The sequence below is a fragment of the Pan paniscus genome, chromosome 4, assembly GCF_029289425.2.
Source record: "Pan paniscus chromosome 4, NHGRI_mPanPan1-v2.0_pri, whole genome shotgun sequence".
In the NCBI taxonomy this organism is placed as follows: Eukaryota; Metazoa; Chordata; class Mammalia; order Primates; family Hominidae; genus Pan; species Pan paniscus.
Window position 1 is genome coordinate 41514110 of NC_073253.2, and position 15418 is coordinate 41529527.

Sequence of the window (15418 nt, forward strand, 5' to 3'; positions counted from 1 at the left end):
ATGTAGAAGAATTCCAAATAATTTATGTAGATACCACACCCACAAGTATACAGATTAACTCCTCACTTTTTCCTTATGTGTGGGCTACACATAGTGTGGAAAGGCAGGTGAGGAAGAGTAACTTTACAGTGGAGAAACCAGACCAACACTACCTCAGCCAGGTGATCAAGGTCAATATCAACAGTGACAATGAACATTGATAGTATGTACCTTTTATATGGTGTGATGAAAACAGCACTTTACCTTTGGGTCTTCTTCCCAAAACCCATAATTCTCAGTGTAATGATGAAAAAAGTAAGAAAAACCCCAATTAAGGGACATTCTACAAAATTCCTGACTAGTATTTATTAACGGCAGCTTGATCCTAATGGGATCCTGGAATAGAAAACGGAAATCAGGTAAAAAGTGAGGAATCGAAATAAAGTATGTAAGCCTATAACTGTTCTTAAAAGATAAATGTATTTAAAAAAATTTTAAAGAATGGGAGCAACAAGTATAGAATCTATATTCACTAAATGTTTGTGGAACCGATGCTAAAACAATGTTTGCATCCATATTCACATATGTAGAATTCAAGTCCTGCATTAAGCTCCATTGATTTTGCCTAAGTTCTTACTTTGTGAAGTTGCCATGTAACTCTGAGGACACTAGTTAAAGTATACTGAAAATAATTCTGATTCACAGAAAAAAAACAGTGTCTCCATGGGGTTAATAACATCTCAAGAGTGAACTCCCTGAGAGGTTTCCATTTGGCACCTGTGTGGCAGATGAATCTATCTGTTAGATGGGCTGAAATTTCACTGGCAGACAAATCTCAAGAACCTGGATGAACCTACCTAGCTCATTCCAAGTTTCCTCAAGCTCTGGACACCATCAACTTGACTCTTTTTTTTTTTTTTTTGACAGGGTCTCACTCTGTCATCCAGGCTGGAGTGCAATGGTGCAACCACTGCTCACTGCAGCCTTGAACTCCTGGGCTCAAGCCATCCTCCCACCTCAGCCTCCTGAATAGCTAGGACCACAGGCATGTACCATGCCTGGCTAATTTTTTAAAATTTTTGTAGAGACAGGGTCTCACTATGTTGCCCAGGTTGGTCTTGAACTTGTGAGCTCAGGTGATCCTCCCACCTTGGCCTCCCAAAGTGCTGGGATTACAGGCGTGAGGCACTGCACCCAGCCCAACTTAACTCTTTATTCTGATTTTCTGTTATTTTAAATATTATGAAGAATCAACAGACTGCTTCCTAGTGGGCCTCCTATTTGACCTCTGATTGTATCACTTCTCCCTATACTTGAGCGACACATCTTCAGTGAAGCCTCATAATGTAAAGAGTAGATTCTGACAGCAGTGGCAGAGGTGGTGGCTCAGGCACATAGAGTCACCATGATTCTTCAGAGGCTCTTCAAGTTCTCCTCTGTCATTCGGTCAGTAGTCTCACTCCCTTTGCAGAGGAACGTTGGTGTTACACAGTGGCATTTAACAAGAAACTTGGTCCCATACAGAAACTCTTCATGGACAACATTAGGGAATACAAATCTAAGCCACAGGCATCTGGAGGACCTGCTGATACTGGCCCAGAGCACCAGCAAGAGTTGGAGAGTAAACTTCTGCTGAAAGCAGACAGGAATATGTTATCTAATTTCAAATGTGAAGATTCTAAAGTTGAAACCATCGAAAAACCCCAGTCCTGAAGAAATAAAGTAAAAATTAATCTGGTAATTTGTCATGAATTTGTTGCACAACTAATCAGAAGTATCGGAGTAAGTATACATTTCATAACTGTCAAATGTTCTTTTAATTCTCATTCCAAATCAATTATTTGGTGATGTTGCAGGGGAAAAGGAATAAATTCTGTTGGCTTTCTTGCCCATGCTTCAAGTAAGGAGCCACGTTTCATAAAAATGTTCTTTAAATTAGCCACTCTAAAAGGTAAAGCAAATTGTACCAATAAATTGTTAGAACTTGTGCTACCTGGCATGAAAGCTAACCAGAATCTTAATTGCCCTAAAGTCCCTTCCAAGGAATTAGCCACTGGATACTCAGTATAAAACAAGCCTGCAAACACACACACACACACACACACACACACACACACACACACTGCAATCGAGCTTGCTGGCCAATTATCCCTTTGTAAATGTAATTTTTTTTTTTGTAAATGCCTATAAACATGGGTATTCTGAAGTGTTTCAACACAAGAAAAGGGGAAGAAATCCCTTAGTGGTATTATTTTAACTTTTTATAAAACAAACTTTATAGATACCATTTCCAGAATATATTTCATATTTTTCACTTGTTTCATGTTTTGTACATTTGTTGTCATTTTCTTAAGAGTTTCTATTTGTTTGAAGTTTATAATCTAATCATTTTATTGAAATATCAAACTAAGGGAGTCTTTAGGAATGGAATACATGAAATCTGCTTAGTCACTAAGCTGGTTTATTTGGGGTCAAGGATCTTATTTTGGAGAAGGAAAATTTAGAGTTCAGAGAAAGTACTGCCATTTTTCCCTCCCTTGTTACACTTCAGAAAGTTGTAAAATGAAAGAAAAAGGTAATTTAGAATGTACTAAAGGTAGGTTAGTACTAATGCCAAGCATCAGGCATCCTCATAATGCCCTTAAGACATCAGTGTAAATATCAACCCACTCCCTTCATCCCATTCTGTACACTTCAAAGTCCAACAAATGACCCTGTGACAGCAAATTACAGTCACTTGATTCTTCTTAATGTTCAAAAATAATTAACTTTTAAAGGTTTAATCATCTCATAAGTTGAAGTGGTTAGGAAATTCTTTCAACACTTTTTCCCCCCAAAGTTTGCCTATTTCCCACAGATCTGTGATCTCACTGGTGATAATCATTGAAAATCTGTGAACCTAATACAAATGGACTTTCATTAATACCTTTTGTGATCAGTTGAGATAAAAGTAGAACTCCATTTCTCTAATTCCCAAAACTACTGAAAACCCAGTACGTTAGGGGTGATTTCAGCATTGCTGAGCTCCCTCAGGGATCTCTGACCGTGATTCTCAACCTTGGTTTTGAAACCTCAACAACCACAGTAAGAAAATTTCCTTGAACAAAAAGAATAAAATTTGAGTTGGAATTTATACAAATAACTTTGCCTTCCCAGTGGTCTTCTTGGGATATTTCACTGTCTCCAGCCCCTTTACTTCAAAATGATTCACTGGGAAGCTTTAGTTTGTGGTAAAGAGATAACCCCCCAACTCCCCAAAAAAAGAGAAAAGAAAAAAAGAAAGGACTACACAGAAGCTCTGTAGCCTGGGGTGTAGAGAGAGATCTGCCAAAAATTAGGATTGAAAACGTATTTTTCAGAAGAGTTCTGCTAAGGTCCCCCCCTCCCATGTTTCACGAAACATTCTTGCGGCTTCAGTCTAGATACACATGTGTTATTAAATAACAGCCAAGAGGGTCAGCTTCCACTCACAGGGGTCACAGCTTCTAAGATGCCATGCTTAAGATCCTCTTCATTTATTTTTTATTTTTTTATTTTTTTTATTTTTTGAGATGGAGTCTCGCTCTGTCGCCCAGGCTGGAGTGCAGTGGTGCGATCTCGGCTCACTGCAAGCTCTGCCTGCCGGGTTCACGCCATTCTCCTGCCTCAGCCTCCCGAGTAGCTGGGATTACAGGCGCCTACCACCACGCCTGGCTAATTTTTTTGTAGTTTTAGTAGAGACGGGGTTTCACCGTGTTAGCCAGGATGGTCTCGATCTCCCGACCTCGTGATCCGCCTGCCTCGGCCTCCCAAAGTGCTGGGATTACAGGCGTGAGCCCCCGCGCCCGGCCAAGATCCTCTTTAAAAACATCTCAAAACGTTCTTTTCCACAGGCGACTTACAAGTGCTATTTTATAATAGCACTTTTAGTTAATATAAGAACTTTTGGTTAATATAAGAAGAGAAACTAACCTAATTAGTTCTATTATCTGGTTGTTTGCCAAACTAGCACTATTGACTGCACCATTTCCCCCCAGCTCACCACTAGCACATGTAGGCCTGCACTCTCCCAGTATGCCCACAAATGGAGACCCTGAAAACCTGTATTACGTACCACCTAACATTCTGTTTAGGAGGACTGTTTCTTTGGTTCTTCCAGTCATTTCCTACCAGTTCCCTTTTCCCAGTGTTTTTCCTTTCAGGGGACTTTCGGGGTGGGGAGGCTTTGTTTCTCTCTCGGTCTTGTCTACAGTCACGAAAGATCTGTGTCTTCTTGGTAAAGAAATCTGAACCTCATATCCTATTGTTTGTTTCTGCTTCCTTCTTTTCCCAACTGGCCTCTAGACGGGTTTTTTCTTTCTTTTTTCTGTTTTGTTTTGTTTTTTTTTTGGTATGAAGTCGGGTTTCCTTCCATATCCAGCTTTGGTTCATCTGTCCTCAATGCCCTCCCTCCCAGTCCCAACACCCACCAAAAGGTTGTCTTTTCCTCATCTTACATATTAGTAACAAGCAATAATAGCAATGAAGTAACCCAAAGTATTAAAGAATAGCTGTGATTTGAGCCCCTACATGTACTGATCAGGTCACTCTATAAAATCAACAATACATATTATAAAAAGGGGGTTTGGAGGGAAATAAATACTTGTGCATAGGATCTACATTTTCCCTTTCGTCTTATAGAAGTAATCCACATGCTTTATTAAAACATAAACAAACAAAAACAAACATACAACATCATTTTAAGTTACTTTCTATAATGGAGCTTACTTATGGAATATGTCAAATGAATAACACAGGACACGAATTATCTTGTTTTCATGATCACAGCTACGTAAAAAAGAAATGCATGCATGAGAAAAAATGCTGGTAGGAAATATACCCAAATTTAATAGTAACTGCCTTTGGGTGGGGATATTATAGGGATTTCTTTTTCTACTCTTTCTAAAATTCCCAATTTTTCTATTGTGAACATTTATTATTTCTATAATTATAGAAGACTAACATAATTTTTTTCCAAGAGGCTTACTTTGCAAGATACTATGCTTAATATCTTCTCTGGCACTTGCACCAAGCCCACTCTCTACCAGCCAGACCTGGAAGAGTAGATGAGGCAGCGCTTCATGCCTAGAGCTTCAAAGTACTGAGACTCTCCAAGCAGAAAGGAGGATGCCAGCCAGTGCTATCCTCATGTCCCCTATCACCTATAGGGAGTGTCTCTATCTCCCTATCACCTTCCCTCATAGGGAAAGTCAAAACATGCTCACACAGTTCTTGTTTTGACATGTCAGTTTCACCAACCCTTCATTTTTTCCATCCAAATAGTCATAAGATATTCAGCTTTGGCCAAATAAATTTCATGTCCTCTTTAATCTAATGCAGACCATGAGTGATATATTATTGCAGGAAAATCAGCTTCAGTATGAGTATCACCACATCTGGTCTGTCACCCACAACCTCACTCACACTTTGACATATTATTCGATGAAAGAACAGGAGCATCATGTTCCAGGAGCTTCTGTAATTCCCCCTGAGACACTGGCATTATGGTTTCACAGTCCTCAAGGAGGAACTTAACTTTTAACTGGATATCTTAATTTCTAACCAAAGCCACATAGCTTTATTTTTTCAGATTCAACCTCTTAAAAGTAGAGTTTGCAAGATAGTGTCTAATCAAGCCATTCGCAGCTTTGCTGATTCAGTGATGGTTTATGCATCTTTGTTTGCAATTGGGATTCCAGTTTTACAGCTGAGACTCCCCATCTACTCCATTTCCCACAGGCTGTCCACTTGTTCCTGCAAGATGTTCACTCCCCTTCTCCTTGGCACAACATTTGCTGCTGCCCAAAGGGTCCATTTGGCTCAAGTAAATGGCATTAAATATGATTAAGAAATAGGATCAAAACTTTAAGCAGTTCCTATTTCTTTTTGAGATGGAGTCTCGCTCTGTTGCTCAGGCTGGAGTGCAATGAACGGTGCGATCTCGGCTCACTGCAACCTCTGCCTCCCAGGTTCAAGCCATTCTCCTGCCTCAGCCCCCCAAGTAGCAGGACCGCAGGCATGCGCCACCACGCCTGGCTAATTTTGGTATTTTTAGTAGAAACAGGGTTTCACCATGTTGGCCAGCCTGGTCTCAAACTCCTGACCTCAAGTGTTCCACCCACCTTGGCCTCCCAAAGTGCTGGGATTCCAGGCGTGAGCCACCACGCCTGGCCAGATCCTATTTCTTAATCACTTTTAGTGCCATTTACTTGAGCCAAGTAGACCCTTTTTCTCTTATTTTTGGTATTGACCCATTTCATTTCATCTACCTTCTTTTCTTCTGTTTCCTTCAAATGCTTTGCCATTTTTCCCCATCCTACCTGCCTAGAATATGAAGGAGTCCCACTCTGCACTATGATAGCAACAGAAGCAGATCTTAGCCCTTCAACTGATGATTCTCCCCTTCTACAAAATGCCGACCCCTTACAGCATCTGCAGAGAATGGGGCCATAATGTCCTGCATTAGACATAGATGTCAGCTCCTTGCGGAGCTGGTTCTGGGGCACCGGCTTGGATGAGCGTGCCAGTTGTTACTCACCCAAGACATTTCTCCAACCATCATTTTCAGCTTATAAACTAATGGTAAGTGTTAATTCTTGATGCCCTGAAAGGTCAATAAAACATTACAAAGGATGGGTACAAAAAAAAAATGGAAAGAATGAATAAGACCTACTATTTGATAGCACAATAGAGTGACTATACTCAACCTAATCTGTACATTTTAAAATAACTTAAACAGTGTAACTGGATTGTTTGTAAACTCAAAAGATACATACTTGAAGGGATGGATACTCCATTCCCTATGATGTGCTTATTTCATATTGCATGCCTGTACCAAAACATCTCACGTACCCTAAAAATATATACATCTCCAATGTACCACAACAACTTAAAAAAAATAGAAAACAATAAATGCATAAAACACTTCTAGAAGGAGAAAGAAAACACCACCACAAAGGGAACTTACTCTGTTCTGCCCTGTCCAATACAATAAAATTCGATAATTAAAAATCCGATTCCTCAGTCACATGTCACATGCTCAATAGACGTAGGTGGCCACAGGCTACTACTACACTGGATAGAACAGCTATAAAATGTGTCCATCAGCACAGAGGGCGCCACTGGAACAGCACTTGTGTCACTGATGAGGCCACATCCACACCACACAATTCTGAATAATACAAGTCAGCAAAGACTTACACATCTATTTATCAGCATTTATCATGTGTTTATCCCACACCATTTATCAGCATTTCCTCAGAGACTGGGTAGAATAAAGCACTTATAAAATAACAAAAGAGGCCAGATGTGGTGCCTCATGACTGTAATCCCAGCACTTTAGGAGGCCGAGGCTGGCAGATCACTTGAGGTCAGGAGTTTGAAGGCGAAACCCCGACTCTACTAAAAATACAAAAATTACCTGGGCATGGTGATGGGTGCCTGTAATCCCAGCTACTCGGCAGGCTGAGGCAGGGGAATTGCTTGAACCCAGGAGGCAGAAGTTGCAGTGAGCCAAGATGGCGCCACTGCATGCCAGCCTGGCTAACAGAGCAAAACTCCATCTCAAAAAATAAAAAATAACAGATAACAAATAACAAAAGAGTGTTGAAGTGGCCTCCAGGGAGAGCCCATTTCCTATTCCAGACTGTGTCTGACCATCTGACTATTGCTCACAGCTTGCTGTCCCCTTCTCTGTCTCAGGTTCTTTGAAAATCTGTTATAATTTCCTTTGCAAAAACTCAGGGGACTTTATTAATTCAAAAAGTTTAAATGAACCAAAAAGAAAATGCTAGCACAACAAACACTCATCATGGTCCTTTTCATAAATCACTGGACTAAAGTTGTGCTCATTTATCTTTCTCAAATCCTTCACAGACTTAATGATGTTACTGACAAAACACTCAGACGAGGTCAAACTACTACAATTTCCATAGCACATGCTTCTTGCTCACAAGTTTACAAGTTTGAAACTAGAGTGAGTTTTTAAAACCTGAAATTAAGATCGTCTCAGTGTTTAATACTTTTAGTAGCCTACCTCCCTCCCCCAGCAATTCATCTTAGCAAACATTCTTCAAAGCTAACATTCCCAGGAGCATGATGCAACTTGTAGCTGAGACATCCTGTGTGCGTGAGTAACAGCAATGGCCCTGACATCAGTGGCCCACGACAGCCATCTATACAGAGATGTTTGCTCTCTTTTTGCCTTCCTCTTCCCCTCTTCTGTAAGTAAATCATTACTCTTACCTTAAATAGCAAAAATATTAAGGACGTGTATATTGCTCAGTGTGGGTCTAAATTTCTGTTCCAATTTCAGTAGGGCCACGTGCAGCAAGATCCTGGAAACCACCTCTGGCATGTGGCCAAGCTACTAGCAACACCATCAACCAACACCAAGGGTGCTTCCTCCTTGCTCTGCTCTACACAGCATGATTTCCGAATGGTTGTAACTGCTCTGTCGTGTGTTGGCACAGCATACCAACCACACTCCCCCGGCCTTCAGGGAGCCCCATGCACGTGTAGGCTCACGGTGACCCCGTGGGTCATCCACCTTCTCCATTAATCTCACTCTGAGCATTGATTTAGTTTTTCCTGATTTCACATCAGCTTGAGCCCTCAGTCACTACCATCAGCAACACCTCACCCCTTGCAACTTCTAAGACTGTCCTGCCCATGTGTGCCTTCCAGGTGTGTGAGATGCCTCAGCTTCACAGAACCAGAGGAAACCAACTGGAATGGTTCGTGCTCATCTGCCTCTCACTTGTCAGCCCCAGAGGTCTTCACAGACATCCAGGTGCCCAAACTCAGCCTCTGCTGATAGCTCAGCCTGTATCTTCAAACACCCCATTAGCTTCATTATGCTCTATTCACCGCTAAGTAACTCAAGAGATAGGGCTGGGGTCCAAATTAGCCTTGAAGAAATAGAGAGTACCCGGGAGAAGATTTAGGAAGGGGTCCTCAGGGAGTTGTGAAACAGAATGTTGTAATCAGATGAGAATTCCCAGGTCAGAGGGAGGAAATACCTCTACCTTGCCAAGGGTGGAGGAACACCTGGTTCCTCTGAAAGGACACTCACATCAGACTCAAATCCCAGAACAAACATCTGGTCTTTTCCTGAGCTCAGCAGTGTAGATCACATAGGCTCAGCTCCAAGGGGACCCCACTGGGCATCAAAATGGGATTTTGGTAAGCTTGGAGATTCTAGGGCCAGGTGGAATGAAGTTATGAGTCTCGGTTCCACCATCTACTCTCCACCAGTGCTTCAACTGCTTCACCTGAACCTGAGACTGGTAGTGCCTACTTCACAGGAATAACAAGGGAACATATGACAAGTCCAGAGCCAGCTTCTGGCTCAGAGTAAAACTGTTCAGGAAAAGCTTTGATTGCCTTGTTTTTTAGATTGTAAATGGAGTCTCAACCTCTAGAGTCATAGTATTACAAATGATCCTACAAATAAAATTTATCTGGATGCATTTCAGGAAATAGATAAGGTTACCAGGAAGGAATATTTTATGTTAAAATTTACTTGCTTCTTGTCCACTCTAAACCTGGATCTGGGATGCCCCTACGAGTATAGGTAAAAGCGTTATTTCATACCCAAATCTAGGCTGTGCTGGTCTTCATGTTCCTTGTGTTGAACCACCAGGCTTTTGACACACTGGAAAAGATAAAGTCAGGTGGATTTTTAAAAAATTACATATATGCTACACTAATGTTTATTTTTGTGAACTAGAAAAACAACCTTGGAAAGCATCAATGAAAACATGTTACAAGTATCATCACATGTAAACAGAAAACTAGTCTTATACTTAATATTATTTAACAGCTAAAAGTGAGTAATGAATCTATCCCAAGCTGAAACACACGTGAAAGCTGTACACAGGTTATTTTATTCTCAGAGGACATCTCCCAGATTTACTCTTGTAATCACATTGTTGTCAAATATCTATAAACATCAAACTTCAAGTAGAAATTTGTTTTGCAGAATGTATTCAATCATCTTGCATATACAACTACAACTCAGAAAGATAGCTAGGTTTGGTTATAAAGAATAGGGATTGAGAATTTGATAAAGAAAATGGGGCTGGGCACGGTGGCTCATGCCTGTAATCCCAGCACTTGGGGAGACCGAGGCGGGCAGATCACCTGAGGTCACGAGTTCGAGACCACCTTGGCCAACATGGCAAAACCCCATCTCTACTAGAAATACAAAAATTAGCCAGACGTGGTGGTGGGCGCCTATAGTCCCAGCTACTCAGGAGGGTGAGGCAGGAGAATCGCTTGAACCCAGGAGGCAGAAGTTGCAGTGAGCCAAGATCGTGCCACTGTACTCCAGCCTGGGTGACAGAGCGAGGCTCCATCTCAAAAAAAAAAAAAAGAAAGAAAAAGAAAACAGAATTTCACATTATTCTGAAAGTGACTTGGGGCACATCCTTTTTTTAGTGTTTTTTAAACATTTTTATTACCACTAAATCTTCATTTCTACTTTATGGAAAGACGTGCAAAGAAAGAAGCAGGGAGTCATTCATTACCTTTATATTTTCCTTTTCCGCTGCTGATCTGCTGGACACTGAATTCTTAATCTCTGCAAAAGAAATAATTATCAGGATCTGCTGATGGGAGCTCTTGTTAAGAAGAAGAACAACAACTACTAGCTGACAAGTGTAAATGAGTTGCCCAGGAGCCTTCTGCACAGAGATAGGTTTTTAGATTAGGCCTCTTAAAAATCAGCTCTCCACAGAGCAGAGTGTCTAATAACCCGACTGTCCATACTCTGGTATTATCTGTGTGGACTAAGATGGAAACAAGCCCAGGAGCTCTCACAGGAAATCCTGAAGGGGAAAAAATTATCATTAAATAAATAAATGCCCTTGATTCCAAAGGAAGGCTGCTCACTACCGAAAGTTCTTCAAAATAGCAGATTGTAAGGACGTGACTCGTACCCACCTGAGGAAATCCCACATGTCTATTTCCTCAAATACCACAGATTTCAATATGTTTTAAAAGAGCGTAATTCATTATATAAGAGGTCTGGCTTTTCCTTACACATCACTGAAGGTCAAGAACACCAGCATAGCCCTCAGCTCCAACCTCAGCCCCGGGCACACTGGGTGTCCTCTTTCTGAATAAAGGATTTCCTGGAAACAGTAGTGGTCAGGATGTACTGGGATGAAGAAAAAAAAAAAAAAGGTTCACCCAAGGCAGCATTTTTATCTGTGGTTTAATTGATTGGTTCTGTTCCCAAATACTCAGTTGCCCTTAAACAAGAGCCACTATTGTCGAAATAACAGGTTTGGGCCTGGGGAAAATTAAAGCACTCGATATCCCTAGCAAGGACATATGACTGAAAGTCTCTACCCCAGATTTGCATTAACATACAACATTGTGGGGTCTCACTCCTTTTCTGGAAGCTCCACATCCCTTCCCCCACAGCCCTGCTTTATGCTGATCCTGGGGAAACGCCTGAAGTTTTCCAGCAGGTTCATTACCTAGACCTTCCCTATTCCGTTTTGTCACTCCTATTAATTTATCTAATGCCCCAAATCTGCAGGTGGATTTATTCAAGCTCTTCTCACTTCTGGGCAACAATGCTAGGAGTTATCATCCATGTTTATGCTTAGAAAATGTATAAGGTATTCATTTATATGGCTCTACATGACAAATCATAATAAAGATGACAAATTACAAGGATGGAGCTATAAGTAATAAGATCAGGATGGAGCAGAGAAACCAACAATCCTTGTCTTGTGTTTCTAAAAATCTGGACAACAATAACTTTGAATTTGCTTTGCAGAAAGCAAGTAATACTACATTTGCATGCCACAATAGTATATTGCTCTTGAATTTATAATGCATATTAGCTTCTATGATTAAACCAACAAGGAAATAACCAGCGAACAACGTAATAACCCCAATTTTTTGTGGTCATGTCAACTGATCTCAGCAGGGAATGAGGACAAGATCATAGTGGACACCCAGCCCAGGCAGCTTGTGTACACAGCATCCCTGCCGGCCTTTAAATGCACATCCCACAGAAGGCCTCCAGGTGGCAGCAGAGTAACATCGGCATGAACGGCATTGCCAGAGGTAGGAATGTCAAAATGGGCTAATTTCACCCTTCAAGGACCTGCTTTCAAGTGCCAAAGTCCAAAACACATAGTTAAAATTAGCATTTTTGTCCCACTACATAGATGCAGAAAATTGATGTGAAGCACCTACCATGGTATTTGGCACATTGTAAGTGTAAAGTAGGGATTTGGTTTGGTTTTGAAACTCATATACTCAAACACTAAAAATTGGGATAAGTAGGAAAGAAACCACAAAGGCGTTAAAAAAAAAAAAAAAAAAAAAGAAGGGAAGGATAACCTGGACCAGAGTTTCAACAGACACATCTGCACAGACATCAAGAGTCACACCCTTTTACTTTGCCTGTTTTAGGACATTCATTCCTTTAAAATCATCTCAGCCATAAACTCTTAAATGATCATTATATTGCATTCCTAAAGAATTCTGTACATACAGCATTTATTTGGAAGAACAGTACACATTTTATCCAGATTGCTAATGGAAAAGGCAATCTCATCTGTTAGTGAAGTTTGCAGTTACAGAGGATGTGTTCACACCTGGTAGTGCATTTAGGTTCCAGCTTCCTTTCCCTTCTCAAAAGGCCAGTGAACTAGTTTTTATAGATTGCCATGCCTATGTTTTTCCGTGTAGTCCAGTGCAATTTTTTTCACTTCAAAACAAGTACCAGAAACTATATTAAAATATATGTCTTCATTAAAAATTGTACCTCATCATTTAAAAAATAACTTCCAAACGTAGAAAGTCTTCATCCAAAAATCATTTAAAAATATTTGTGATATTGTGCTGATTCAAGATAATAATGTATCTTTAATTAACCTAGAACTAAACAGAACCATATCTTAGAGCTTTCAAAGAATTTGGCATTCATTCTAACGGATTAATTAAATTGCTCTAGGAGAGTTTCTGTTAAATTAGTAGGATCCTTTTACACTAACCCACTGTACCACCAATTACACAGTGCAATCAAACCACTCATTGCTATAGCAACCTTTAGCAGATAATGGTATCAGTAACTCTACCTATTCTGTTTTAAAGGCCTATTAATCTTGCCCTCAAGCCCACCCAGAAGTAAGGATTACTCCTCTAAATCAGACTTGCCAAACTTGATAAACATGGTTTTTTAAATTGCCAAACTATAATGGAAAAAGAGATAATCTCTAAGACTTATGTTTACTAGTGACACTGCACCAGTGAACAGGGTTAAGTCGCTGTAAGATTCATGCCAGTGTCTCATTAAGAAGCAGATTCGCCTAAAAAATCTCAACTGTATGCACATGTCTTACTGTCTTATTTTGCAAATGAGACCACAGAGTCTAGACTTAAGCAAATAAAAAAGCTTACACCAAAAACGCAGGATGCTCGGTATTCTGATTTTAATCACCATTTGGATGTGGCAGAAGAATCGTGGTCAGATACAGCCAGACCACCAGTGTTGTCTTGTTAACAACCAAGTCCACCACTGGCTTACATCTACAGGGTAGTGTCAAAAGCACAGGTGGAAAACCAGGATCATGCCCTCAGTTTGCTCTGCCTGCCCCCACAAATGTCAGAAAAACACCCTGATGGTAGTGTTCATAGCAGCTTCTGTGCCTCTCTGGCATACATGGTGGGTGGTTCATAGTCTTTGAATGAATCTTTTTTTCTCAATAGGCTGTCAATTCTGGGAGAGCTGGGACCAGATCGATTTCCGCTCAACCCTTGTATCCCCAGCACCAAGCTGGGTGCTTTGCACTTAACAGGTGCTGAATAAATGCTTCTCATCTCCACCTACATCTGGTGGCCCAAAATATACATAGCTGACAAGATGTGGTGGATGGTTAGACAAGCTGTGGATCAGGACAGAGAAGGAAAAGTTGTTTACTTTTTAGAATTAACTAATTGAAACACTTCCAATACTGGCGCTATTTTATCACAACTTCTGAGCTGCCAGATTCATAGACAGATGAATCCTTTTCTCCTTACTTCCTCCCACCCTTCTGGCTCTGTAAGTCCAAAAGCCAATCCTTTTCCTCTCCACTTAGTAAGTATTGCTGTTTCACTACTAACTACCGCACCTGCATGTGTTGCTACAATGTTTTATCCTAGCGTACAAATTCAATTCACAATGGCCAGGGAATTAAAATGGCAAAGGCACTTGAGAGACTACTTGCCACTCTTAATTCAGAGACTGTTGTCACACTTTGAAAGTTTGTTTCAATATCCCAGTTATTCCTTTTTTTTTTTCCTAAAAGTGGGACTACTAATAAGAACTTTCATTTTGCCTGCTCGGTATAAATATGGACTGGGAGCAACAATGAGGCACTTACTTACAGAAATATCAAAATGAGACTTATCAGTGATTGAGAGCCCAACATTCCACTCAATTCAACAAGCTCCACTGGTCCCTACTGAGCAGCAGCTGGGGAGAAGAAACCAAGATGGAAGAAATCCTTGGCCTCAAGCAACTCCAAAATGTGCTCCTTGGCATATCATTTTTATATTTCTATTCTATATTGTTTCAGAAAGAATTTAAGACATCTTCTTTAAAATACAGGATATTTTTTTCATTTAAATTACTTGTGTTTCTTTTTTTAAAGACAAAAGTAATTATTTAAGACAGTGGAGAATTCCCTCCTCTTACACAGTTTTTTTGTCTGGAGGTTAACATATGATCCAATTCTGGCCAGAGTCTTAATAGAAACTTTCCTGGCACCGCTCCAAAAAAGGCTTCTATCACTAATAGAAAAAAAAAAAAAAGTTGCAGGGCAAAAGGATCTTTTTCCATTGCTCTTTTTGTCTGAATAGAGTTCAATGAAGAAATGATTTTGGAGCCACAGTAGCCCTCTTGCAACACCAGACTGCTGCAGGCCATTCTCCGTGGTGTGCCTACTCTTACTGTGAAAACTTTTCTACCGGATTATCTTTTGAAGGATGGTTTTGTGGCCAACAGTCTTGAAACCGAGAAATAGTGTTTCCCTTGGGGATGAAGGCAGATTTGTTTTCAGACCAGAGTAGTAAAGATAATAGCCCCTTCCAGTGCAAGGGTTGGGCAGGCTTGCTAGCAGTCTCCTTGTAAGATTTGGGATTTTTTAGTTTGGGGTTCCTCAGCTGTGACACAAACTGAGTGTGTGTGCAGCATCTATCTGAGCTGCTCACAAGGCCTCTGGGGGACTTGCTGGGCAAGGAGAACCAATGTGAACATGAAGCCCATGCTGCAATAAAGTCTTTTGTATCAAAAAATAAAATAAAATAAATAAAAACTTGGAAAAAAAAACTAAAAAAAAATCAATATAACTACCATTAAATGTTGGTATATACTCCCCCATATATGTTTTATGACAGCTTTATTAAGGTATAA

General features: G+C 40.4%; 1 protein-coding gene across 2 annotated transcripts in view; it reads right to left on the minus strand.

Moving 5' to 3' along the window:
* Positions 1-15418, minus strand: part of ARHGEF28 (Rho guanine nucleotide exchange factor 28) — a 314196-nt gene that overhangs the window by 136089 nt on the left and 162689 nt on the right. For both annotated transcript variants that reach the window (XM_034959953.3, XM_063604431.1), the window contains 2 exons: positions 10527-10579; positions 9592-9652 (listed from right to left, as the gene is read on the minus strand). In XM_034959953.3, the coding sequence (XP_034815844.2) occupies positions 9592-9652; positions 10527-10579 (114 nt within the window). The remainder of the gene's footprint in view (positions 1-9591; positions 9653-10526; positions 10580-15418) is intronic.